Consider the following 12,825-nt stretch of genomic DNA (forward strand, 5'->3'; position numbering starts at 1 on the left):
GGGCTTGATAAGATAAATGCAAAGAAACATTTCCTTTGGTGAGGGAATCTAAAACAAAGGTGCAAAATGTTAAAGTCAGAGCTAGGACATTTAGGAGTGCAATCAGAAAGTACTTTTTCACAAAAGGATAGTAGAGATCTGGAAACCTCTCCTCCCAAAAGAAATTCGGATTGAGATTGATAGATTTTTTTTCTTAGACTTTTGTTCAGTATGAATACAGGAGGGTAAGTGGAGTTAAGGTAAAGATCAGCCATGATCAAAATGAAGGACAGAACAGAGTTGAGGGGATGAATGCCGCTCCTATGTTGTGTGGTAAGACAAATAACCTATTTAAAGCACATGTGTCAGACATCAATGCAATCAATACAAGAATTGAAAGAAAAACGATGAATAAGGAAATAACACAGTTAAATAACTAACAATCCGCATATTAAATCTGAGTTTTAGACTGATTCAAATGTGTTTAAAATTAAGGGCATTCAAGTTGCCTGTACGGTTGAGCTCTGTTACTCCATGTAATATTGTATTTTTTTCTATGTGATCAATTAAAAGACACAGATATAAAGTACGTGACAGAATTTTGAGCCACTTTGAATAACCAGGGGGTCCTGCTGAATTTAACTGTGGGGCCTTAATTTTTAAAAAAAGCTTCCTGATGGTGGTGAGTCAGAAAGGTTGGGGGAGGGACTAGGGAGATCAGGAAGGCTGAAGCATGGAGGCTGGAGATTGGAGGTTGGGATGAGATCGGAAAGGTCTGCTGTGAGATTGTGATTTGCGATGATGAAGACAGAAGCAGGTTAAATTAAGAGGCTGTGGAGAAGCTGCTCTTCCTGGCCCATGAGTAGTTCTGAAAAAAACAATTAACTGTTGGATCTTGCCATTTTTGCCTCCCTTTAGTTGCTAGGTTTCCCGAGGCCTCAGAAACTAGCCCACAGCACTTGTGTCTAATACTCTGGTAATACTTGAGGTACACAGCCTCATTTGTGTACCAGGATTCCAATTTTCGAAATTTTAAACTCTCTTCCACCCATTTCCTGCACGTTCTGGGGGGATTAAAATTCTCCCTCTTCCACTCTAGACTAAACAATAGCACACTTCAAACCCTAAGTATTCAGTTTACAACGTAACAGATAAAGTTATCGAAACTAAGATCAGCTTTTCAGTTTGTAATTTCTGAAGACTATTCTGGTTGTTCTGTGCTACAGACCTGGGGGTAGGGATTAAATTCTTCTCTTTGATAAATATAATTGGAGGATATTACAACTCATGGACAGACAATCTGACAACACACTGAAAGTGAAATTTTGAGAGAGCTAGTGGAGAAGCAGAGGTCGGCATCATAGTTCACATGTAGAAGCTGATAGAAGGAAAAACCAGTAAAACTTGTAAATGAAAGGTACCAGTAAAACTTGTCCAAATTGCTCGTTTACCTTAACAGGGAGCTAATATATTATTGGGACCAGTGCTATTGATTTTTTACCGGGATTTGACAATTTTGAATTGGTTTGTCCTTCTGCAGATAATGTTGCTGGGGACACCATGTAAATGAGGAAGAGGAAGGAGTCAAAAATAAATCCTTTGGTGGATTCTGGAGGTTATGGTGCAGAGGAAGCAGCCAAAACAATTGCTAGAGATGCTATGGCTATATTCAGACAAGCAAGAGTAGAACCAAGTGAATGTACTCCCAATGACCTAGACAATGGAGAACAGGTTTTAACAAGTGGAAGCAATTGATGGATCAAAGATTGCAGTGTGGTTGAGGAGGATGCGGAAGGATAATAGATCATTGCTACAATCTGAAAAAATGCAGTTCATCACCTTGAATATTGTTTGGACCACTTTGGTGCTTTCGGGTGGGATGGGGGAGGGGTTGGGGCAGAAACTTGATAGGAAAGGTTCAAACAGAGAATTACGCGAGAGGTGGACAGGAATTTGGCAAGCAATAACAATTTCTCGGATTATAGAGAGGAAAAAAAGGTGCTGATTGGATAGTTGCTTACGAAGACAGAGAGGTCAAAGGTGGCTTTTTTTTGCAGAGAGAGGAGATGATGGCAGCTTTGAAAGGGAGGGGAACAGCACCCGAGTAGATGGAACTATTTATAATACCAGTTGGTATGGACACCAGCAATGAAACTTGGGTGGTCAGCAGTTTAGTGAGAAAAGAGTAAGTGGGCAGTTGACAGAACTGTCAACAGAAATGATACAATAGAGAAAATGTCATTAGATACTTTATATTAACGTATATTACCATGTGGATTGGATAGTGCCTTATTTTACTATTACAAAATAAATAATTAAGGTGGCCATTTAAAGACAAAATTACAGTGAAAATATGTGCAACTCAGCCAGAAATCAGGCATTACAGTGATTATTAATTTGATTTGGTTGTGTCTGATATGAGCAGTAAACACACATGAACCAATATTTTCACCATTTTGATGAAAGGTCATCAACGTTAACTCTGCTTCTCTCCTCAGATGCTGTCTGATCTCCTGGGTATTTCCACAATTATGTTTTTATTTCAGATTGCCAGTATCCACAGTATTTAGCATTTGTTTTCACAATTCTAGATCGTATAACATTTTGAAAGATATGTAGCAGCAATAGTTACTTCAAAGTTTCAGATGCCTGAGCAATATCATACAGGTCACATTATTAAATGTTACAAAGGTCATTAGGACCAGCTACGCTAATGAAAAAAACAAATATATTAAAATATATACTTACACTTGGAATATCACCTGCCTTGTCATCGTCACTTAAGTCACTATGCATCTGCTTAATGTTGAAATGTTGCAATTCCTTTCCATAATGCATATATAGATTTGGCTGGCAGAAACCAATAACCGTTGATGTGTTTCCAAAGTATGGATATTTGTCAATGTGATGTTGACTTTCTGAAAAAAGTGAACAGAGATTAAATCTATAACACAAATATGGAACCTAATGTTACATTAATTCTGAGAGCACGAAGGGTCAATGATTAAGTTGTGGGGAAGTCAAGAAGGTTCTTTTTGGCTGAGCATCATTGTGAAACTCATATTGATCACAGCTCCACTTGGCTTCAAAAGCCAATATTGTTCAAAAATAACACAGCCACCAACACAACAGCAGTGAAAGCATTTCAATTTTTGTGACTTTATACCTACAAAACTTAGGCCAGAGTTTTCCGATCCCCTTGGCATCGAGCTTCATGGTGGGTGGGGGGACGATGACAATATGGCGAGAAAGCCAAAGATCAGTTTTACATCGTCGTGAAACCAATTTGCGACTGTCCGTTCCACTAGTCAACGGCAGATCGTATTTCCCGCCACCGCATGTCAATAGCGTAATTTTAACACATTTGCATCTAATTATAAGCCTGACTCACTGGAATCACTGCCCATGGACTTAATGCCTATGTTAACATGACTTCAGAATGGCATGCTTCATGACTGCCTTTAAAAGGCTTACACCTGGCGACCGAACTTCGATGGGAACTCGGAGGTGAGAGCACACAATCTTACACAGTGCTTGTGAGCATTTCCTGTAGGACATCAAGGGAGAGATGCTGCGCATTTGCAGGGACACAGGCAAGTCGCTATTTCCCAGTTGATGCAGTGCCAGGGCAAGGGCAGTGGAGGTTGTGGGTGTGGGGGCATTGGGGGTGGTGGGAGGGAAGGTAGTGGGGGTCAAAGCAGCACAGACTGAAGGAAATACTGAAGCACATGCCAAGGGGGTGGGGGAGGGGGTGATGGAAGAGGCCACGCGCTTGGAAAAACTCGTCAAAACTGAGCATTCTTCCACAGCTGAGACCGTCCAGCTGCAGCTCCATTGACATGCTTGGAGTTGGGCCTCTGAAGTTTTTCTGCCCACTCAAGCAATGCAAAAGCATAAAAGTGCCATAAAATGCTCCAGGACTTCTCACCTTTTGAGTGCAGACTGCAAATTAATGTGTGTTTTAAGGAGCAGGAGAGAAATTGGCCAACTGGGAAAGGTGGTCATGGCGCAGTCACTAATGGAGGCGCTCACAGCCCCTTGCAATGTCTTTACAAAGGTTTGGACCAGTATCCATTATAGTTCAAGCTAACAGTGCAGCCTTGCAGTGCGGGTTAGGGGAATGCCTGTGCCTGAGCTGAGAGCACAACATTCAGTCCAATGTTCGAATCTGCTGCCAATTAGTCAAGTGGAGTGGGGAGGAGGTGGGTGGGGTTTCAGACAGCCAATGAGCGCAGTACACACTGGCCATCCAACTGGTGGTCAGCACTCTCCTGTATGCGTGAAGGGGCCTTTAGGCTTAACCAAGAGATGTTCTTAGTACACCAATGCTAACTCACGCATTTCCCTCTTTCATCCTGCAAGTGGAGAACATGAGGATCATGGAACCTAGTGATTTAGCGTAAGCCTCATAGCTCACAGGGACAAGAGAAGAAGAAAAGAGCGGTGGAGGCGCCTGGCTAGGCAAAGTGAGGAACACCTCCCTCAAGATGAAGGCGCAGCAAGGTCCGCTCCTCACATAGGCGAAGATCCACAGTGAGTCATCACTTGTAGGTGCCTTGCTAGACCCAGGGTCCATAGACGGCATCTGTCATTCCAGCAGATGACAGAGAACCAGTGTCACTGAAAACTGCGCATGTCTGGTGAATTAGTCGGTCACATATTGCACCTGACGTAGGATTTGGCACCACAGGGACATGGAGGGCATCCACTGCCAGTGGCCATGAAAGTGACTGCGGCGCTCATTTTTCATGCCAGAGGCTCCTTCCAGGGTTCCACAGGTGACCTGTGTGGGATCTCACAAGCCTCCACCCACAAGTATATCCAGGAGGTCACAGATGCCATCTTTGCAAAGGCACTGAACTTTGTGCATTTTGCCCGGGATCAGGAAAGCCAGGAAGCAAGAGCGCTGGGGTTTGTGCCGATCTCAGGTTTTCCACAGTTGCAGGGTGCCATCAACTGCACTCACGTGGCGCTTAGACCTCTATGGCAACAAGCAGCCAACTATGTCAATTAGAAGGGCTTCCACTTGCTGAATGTTCAGCTGGTGTGCAACCACCACAAGGACACCCTACAGGTCTGCGCACGATTCCCAGGGAGCGTCCGTGGCTCTTACATCCTTAGCAGGTCTCAGATCCCTGACATCTTGTGGGATCCACAGAGGCTGCAGGGATTGGCTCCTCGGGGACAAGAGCTACCCACAGAGGATGTGGCTAATGACGCCTGCGCAGTGGCCTCAGACTGCAGCAGAGAGATGGTACAAACACGGCTCATGCTGCAACTCGGGCTTTAGCGGAGCAAACAATAGGAATTTTGAAAATGAGGTTCCAGTGCCTCGATAGGTCCAGTGGAGCATTGCAATACAGTCCCCAGACAGTGTCACGCATCATTGTCGCTTGCTGCGCGCTGCACAACCTGGTGCTGCATTGGGTGCTGGATGAGGAGGAGATGGAGGAGCTGCACGTATCCTGTGATGAGGAGAACGTCGAAGGGATGATGATGATGAGGTCCTCAAAGGTGAGGGTCCCTGCAATGAGGCTATCACACTGGCCAGGCAAAGCATGAGTGCTCGGGATGCCCTCCTAGCTACAAGATTCGCGGAGGTTGATGATGAGATGCAGTGAGGACAGTCCTGACATCCTCACCTTGCATCTGTGAAAATTTGACTCCTGTGTGGCTGATGGCATCACACATATCCTCAGTGCTCAGGCTCATGTCATGGAGACGCAGCAGAGGCCCCCAATAGTCACTAGATTCCAGGAGGATGATGACAACATGCAGTGAGGACACTCCATAGATCTTCACATTGCCTCTGTGAATGTCTGACTCATGTCTGGCTGAGGGTAGCTCGCTGGCACTCTGTGATCAGGGTCATATCATGGAGACGCAGCCATGAAACTTAAATGCACCTGATCCTTTGTCAGCCTTCAGCACATGACCCCTTCAGGAGCACAACATCACTGGTCACAGATACTGAAGACTAGGGGGCCAACCCCACCTTAAAGCTGTTGAGAGCACACAGAGAGAATGATGAGACTCTGTGATGCCTGCCCATGACATTCTGGCAGCAATGACAAGCACTTTCGAGGTGCAGGCATCATTAATGTGTCCAGTGAGTGTGAAGCTGGACCATGACTTTGGTCTGAAGGTTATACACTGCACAGGGAAGAGGCCCTGGACTGAGACACCTGCCTTTATCTTGTGCTAAAAGGTTTCACATCTGAGTGACACGAACGCTGCTCATCAGAACAAGGAGCCATAGGCAGGGAGGCATTCTTGCGAGTTTAGTGAACATTAAGTACAATCTTTAACTCCGTGCCCAGGCTGTGCCCTTCCTAACAATGCCACTACATCTTGGTGCTTGCCCGGCGTCCACAGTGGAGGTGGGGGCAGCCTGCTGATTGCTATGCCCTGTCTGCGATGACATTGGCAGGCATCCTCTGGAGGGCTGAGACCTGGAGGGCCCCAGCCTACTTTCGGAGTCCTGCTGTGTGGCAGTGCCACCCTCTTTGGCCTGTGGAGCCGGAGCTGTTGCGGTAACAGGAAGATGGGCTGGAGGCTCCTGGAGTCACCTGGGTGGATGGCCCTGGGGTATGCACCTGCTGATCCTCCTCCCCAGTGAGATTGAGCTGCCCCGCACCCCTCTCGCGTTGACACTGTTGGAGGCCAACTATGCCATCAGCAATAGAGTTCAGCCCGCGCAGCAGTGCAGGACCGATGTCCTGGACTAAGGTCTCAATGGCGGCCGCCGTCCTACCAGTGTTGCCCTTGGTACATTGACATGCCAGTGCTGTCTCTTCACTTGAAGGCAGATGGATTCCTCCATTGTGCCTTGCAATCTGAGGAGTGCAGCAGACATCCTTTTCTGATGTTCCTGAGCTTGCCTTTGCAGCTCCAGCAACTGAGGTATGACCAAGTCCAGAGGCTCTTCATCTGACTTGGACTCAGCAGATTCCTGGCTTCCAGCAGTCCTCCGAGTGCTGGAGAACATGGCAAGTCCCTGCTGCCACCTGCTATGGATCAGACAGTGCGATGTGCTCACCGAATTGTAACGCTGAGGTTACTCTAGAATTAGATCCCACGAAGGTGTGTGTCTTTGCGCTGGTGGAGGGTGTGGTTGAGCACTGTGACAGGTCTTCAATTAGGATGTCATGAGATTCTTCTTTCAAGTCGCAACATTTGAAGCGGTGTCCAAATGGAAAGATTTCGGGGCTTGAGTCGAGGACCTGGTTTATGGATCCCCTTAGCTGCTTCCCAGATGTGCCTGTGAAAGCACGGAGAGATAATTAGTGCATGGCAGTGGCCTGTGAAAGAGGACACATCACTCACAGCATGGTTATCTGATGGATATTGCACTGCCGGATCCTCACTGGATTGAGCACCGCTGACCTCACCGTCAGCACAGGAATGGTCCAGCTGGAGGACCCTATTTTCAAAGCCTGTGAGGTCCCTGATATCAGGCATTCCTCCACCAGTCTGCGATCCCTCCCTTTTGTTGTGTGCCAGCTTGTCCTGCATTAATACAGATGGAGAGAGTGTAAGCACAACGCCTTCCAGGCCAGGTGAGAAGGATACCTGACATGTGTGGTGGTGACTGGTGCCATGGATGGGATGTGGACATGATTTGCAGGGCAGATGAAGGTGTGTGAGAGAGAATTAATGTTGATGTCCTTTGGACTGGCAGTGAGTGAGATGCCTGTGGATGTGTGATGGGTTTGTGAGTGTGTGAGTTGAGAGTGATGAGAAGAGTGACTTACCCTGGTGGAACAGAGGAGATCATTCATCCTCTTTCAGCACTGGGTGGCTGTCCGCTTTTGCAGGGCATTGGCGCTGACCACCGCTGCCACTGCCTCTCAAGCTGGAGTAGTGACCTTTCTTGCTGGTCTTCGCCCAGATCTGAGCGAGAGGACTTCACGGCGGGTCTTCACTGTGTCCAGTAGGTGCCTGAGGGAGGTATTGCTAAATTTGGGGCCAGCATGTTTCATCACTTTGTAGCAGCTTCCGATCCCTTAGAGAGTGATAGCTCTTTGCAGGGGCACCCTTTAAATATGGTGCCCGAATTGCTGAAGGCCTGAGATGACGCCGGCGTGGGGGAATCAGAGGCTGCCCCACCAGCAACCTGGCGTGTTTCCCGGGAATGCAGTATTAATGAGGCGGGACGTGCCGGGAATGGGATGATATGGCGTGAAAACCCGCCATTGCGGCTAACAGGTGAAATGTCCTTTTTGCCACCCACTACCGCACTTTGTGAAAATCTGGGACGATTCCACCCTTAATCTCTTTTAATCCTATTTAATATACATGACAATATAGCCTGTTTAAAAAGCAAGTATTGAGGTTGTTCATTAGGGATTCTCCCCGTTGATATGAACATGCATACGAGCATATGAATTAGCAGCAGGAGTAGGCCCCCAATCGGCCCCTCGAGCCTGCTCCGCCATTGAATAAGATCATGGCTGATCTGAATGTAACCTCAACCCCACATTCCTGCCAACTCCCGATAGCATTTATTGGTTGACTGCCATTGTAAATTTATAGTTCAGTGAGCTGAATGGTCTATTATGGTTCCAATGTTACCTAGGGGAGCTGGGTAGTATAGCAGTAGCACCCAGTTAAGCTAGGACTCTTTTTGTTGGATTTTTCAAAATTCTGCCGGTAGGGCTGGTAGATGCTTCTTTCATCTGCCCCTTTCAATATAACCATGTCATGGAACAGGCAGAAGTTTCATCTTGTCTAGATCCATTTGAAAAACCCTCTAGAGGAAATTCAAGGCTGTGTTCTCTAAGTAAATGAAAAATACAATCTAATATTTGCTACAGAAAACTCAAAAGCCTCAAAATAAAGTAGTAAATGCAACTAAATAGAATCTATGTTCAAAAACATCATGGAAAAATGGGTGGAAGTATTTTTAAAAATTCATTTATGGGATATGGGCTTTGCTGGCTGGGCCAGCATTTATTGCTCATCCCGACTTGCCCTTGAGAAGGTGGTGGTGAGCTGCTTTCTTGAACCGCTGCAGTCCATGTGGTACACCCACAGTGCTCTTAGGCAGGGAGTTCCAGAATTTTGACCCAGCGACAGTGAAAGAATGGTGATACATTTCCAAGTCAGGATGGTGAGTGACTTGGAGGGGAACTTCCAGGTGGTGACATTCTCGTTTATCTTCTGCCCTTGATGATAGCGGTATGGGTTTGGAAGGTGCTGTCGAAAGAGCTTAGGTGAATTCCTGCAGTGCATCTTGCAGATGGTATACACTGCTGCTATCATGCTTCGGTGGTGGAAGGAGAGAATGTTTGTGGTTGTGGTGCCAGTCAAGTGGACTGCTTTGTCCTGGATGGTGTCAAGCTTCTTGAGTGTTGTGGGAGCTGCAGTCATCCAGGAAAGTGGGGACTGTTCCATCACACTCCTGACTTGTGCCTTGTAGATGGTGGTCAGGCTTTGGGGAGTCAGGAGGTGAGTTACTCATTGCAGGATTTCTGGCCTCTGACCTGCTCTTGTAGCCACAGTATTTATATGGCTAGTCCAGTTCAGTTTCTGATCAATGGTGACTCCCAGGATGTTGATAATGGGGGATTCAGTGTTGGTACTGCCATTGAACATCAAGGGATGATAGTTGGATTCTCTCTTGTTGGAGATGGTCATTGTCTGGCGCTTGTGTGGCGCAAATGTTACGTGCCACTTGTTAGCCCAAGTCTGGATATTGACCAGGTCTTGCTGCATTTGGACATGGACAGCTTCAGTATCTGAGGAGTCACGTATGGTGCTGAACATCGTACAATCATCAGTGAACATCCCCACTTTTGACCTTATGATGGAAGGAAAGTCATTGATGAAGCAGCTGAAGATGGTTGGGCCGAGGGCACTATCCTGAGGAACTCCTGCAGTGATGTCCTGGAATCGAGATGATTGACCTCCAACAACCACAACTATCTGCAACTTGTGCCATTGCAGCTTGCTTCAATAAGGTTTGTGTAACAAAAAATAGAATAAATTAATAAGGGTTAATCTATATAATGGGAAGAGGTCAAGATATTTTCCCCGGCATGGTCACAGGACATTAATACCCTTTTTCATTTCTGAAAATTTTGGTGTAGCACATAAGGCAACTCAGTCATGTGGTTTTTATTGCTGCTCATACTATTACTTATTGAAAATGAGCCAAAATAAACTGTCTAACATATTCAAATAGGCCATAAACTTAGGAGAATTTACAGTGCCTCAAGGACACTTCTTTCTGCAAGAAGTGGTAACTGCTTAAGGTTAAGATATAAGATTTTTCAATTAGTTTACCATGCTTGCTGTTCTTCATTTTGTTGAATAATTCTTTACCCCCAGTTCCATTCTCATTTGTTGCAAATTCTGCTTCTGTTTCATTGTCACTGCTACTGGCAGAATATGAGCATAGACGCATTGCTTGCTCCTGCAAAAACAATTGTACAGCTACTAGAACATGTCCATTCATTTCATTCTGATACCTTCATTACATTTTGCCAAAAGGTTCCTATTTTGCATCTGAGGGAACAAAGACAACCTCCTGAACTATCTCTTCAAAAACGTATTGGCAGGAGTATATGAAATTGATGTGTTTTGCTGAAAACATTTACCCGATGACTGTTTTGCCAAATCTGGGATTATGCTGGTAGTGGATTTTTACAATTTTAGTGTCAAGTAATTCTTTGTCAAGTACATTCAAAAATATAATTTAGATGTTTTACATCAAAATCTTTGTTTGCTGTAATAGAGGGCAATGTTTCAATGGAATGTTGCGCTATTTTAGTAGAGTTTTGCATAAATTAAAGACACTGGTGGGATTTATCTACAATTTTAAATTAGGATTATGATAGCAACAGAACTTTTTTTTAATGGAAACTTACAAACCAACTCATGATGCATGCTAATAATGTTACTATGATACGATGAGAGGCAAATTCTTCTCCGAGATGGACAGCAAAGTAATGAAGAAACTATTTACTTAGCAGTTAACAATGAATGATATGCAATGTAAACTAGCTGCTGCATTTACTTAATATAAGGCAGCTACATTTCAGAAGCAATTAATTAGCTGCAAGATGAAAATCAGAATGTTTGGCCATTTATCTGTGTATTATAATTTGAGACTCCCCTAAAGATAGTAAGTGGTTCCATTTGTGTTTTCTTCCCTAGCTGCTTACTTTGATATGCTTATATCTAGCCAGGAAAGGAGTCTAAAGGGTTACTGACTCCAAAATGACTTTGCTTGGATGATACATAGGATGGGATAATCAATTTAGAATTTACAGGTAATTTAAAAACAGCAATTTTGATCAGGCAAATTTAGCTTCAAAACAACGTTTTCCTTTTTTTACAAATAGACTTATAAACACCTTTTTACTGTGGTATTCATTGGTGGCCTTTTAGTAATTAGCCCTTTACTTTGGTCCATAGCCATGGGCAGTGCATTATTAATCTATTTTAAAAAGGTGATATATTAATGGTCCTGATTTTCTCTTTTTTTAATCAGCATCCCCGAATCTACCTCATGAACACTTTAAGTGCCAAAATATTTTATTTAATTTTTTTCAAATGGCTACAGAAAGCACAAGGTACAATTCAACTTGATTAGTCAGGTAATGTATAATGTTAATTATAATCATAAGCCAACCTTTCCTGCAAATGGATGTCAAAGTCACCATTTTGAAGAATGCAACAGCGTAGAATTTCTTAGATAAACTTTACTAAGATAAGGGCTCATTTCCTCCAGATTTTACACTCTTAATTACTATAAAGGAATACAATTTTTATAAAAGATAGTAAATGGGAGAATTTGACTTTGTGTACAATTATTACTGTTCCAGGATTGCTTTAACTGCAAACTGATGGAATGGAAGCCTCCGCTCATTGCTGCCTGTAATTAAGCTCTTTTAAACTGAAATTCAGCAGTTCTTAGTGGATACAAGCCCACAGCACAAATCAGCTATAAACTGGCATTAAAAGGGCAGTCTGACTTAAGAGTCCAGAAAGACGGCTAATGCAGGAAAGTGGAGAAAAAAAACCACAGGGAAGTGTGAATACAGGATGTGATTCTGAAGTCAGAGTTAAAATCATTATGAGATCAAAGCTAAAAAATACTACTAGAGCAAAGCAGAAGGAGCTTTATTCTGCAATCAATAATAAAATGTTAGCTCTAGGTTAAGAGCATGAGGCAGACACTGAGTGGCAAAAGTAGAACTGCCCATTTCCCACTTTCACAACCACTTCACACAATTATCAAACAGGTAAAAATATTCATGCTCCAAAACGTCCTTTATGCTGGTAACTGTTTCTAAATTCAATTTTGATAAAGTTCAGCGAGGGTAAAATATGCAATCCTACTGCAATTATGACATAGTTCCATACAATATGTTAAAATTGATTGACTATTGTCCTGATGTATTTTACATCATTCATTGTCAACTGCTCAGTAAATATTTTCTTCACTGCTTTGTTGTCCATTCCACATGCCCTTGAAAAGATGGTGGTGAGAAAGAATTTACCTATCATCTTATAGTAACATTATTAATATGCATCATTAATTGGGTTTGTAAAACAGCTAAATTTGTCTGATCAAACTTGCTGTTTTAAAATTACCTGTAAATTCAAAATTGATTATCCCATCCTATGTATCATTCAAGCACAGGCATTTTGGAGTCACTAGCCCTTTAGACTCTTTTCCTGGCTAGATATAACCATATCAAAGTAAACTGCTAGGATAACATGTAAACACAGTTTGCATTAAGTCTTGGATCAATTAACAACCATAGAAAGCTACATTTCTGATGAGGATAATTTTGGTTAGAACCAAGATTTTGAAAATCTTTCCTTGAAAAAGGC

The 12,825-nt window shown here is 43.7% G+C and overlaps 1 protein-coding gene across 5 annotated transcripts in view; it reads right to left on the minus strand.

The window, feature by feature from the left end:
- The window catches only part of LOC144686773 (nck-associated protein 5-like), a 673,917-nt gene that overhangs the window by 34,366 nt on the left and 626,726 nt on the right, over window positions 1-12,825 (minus strand). For all 5 annotated transcript variants that reach the window (XM_078552424.1, XM_078552429.1, XM_078552425.1 and 2 more), the window contains 2 exons: window positions 10,267-10,396; window positions 2,728-2,897 (listed from right to left, as the gene is read on the minus strand). In XM_078552424.1, the coding sequence (XP_078408550.1) occupies window positions 2,728-2,897; window positions 10,267-10,396 (300 nt within the window). The remainder of the gene's footprint in view (window positions 1-2,727; window positions 2,898-10,266; window positions 10,397-12,825) is intronic.

The sequence above is a fragment of the Cetorhinus maximus genome, chromosome 11 (genome assembly GCF_964194155.1).
Source record: "Cetorhinus maximus chromosome 11, sCetMax3.hap1.1, whole genome shotgun sequence".
Classification (NCBI taxonomy): domain Eukaryota; kingdom Metazoa; phylum Chordata; class Chondrichthyes; order Lamniformes; family Cetorhinidae; genus Cetorhinus; species Cetorhinus maximus.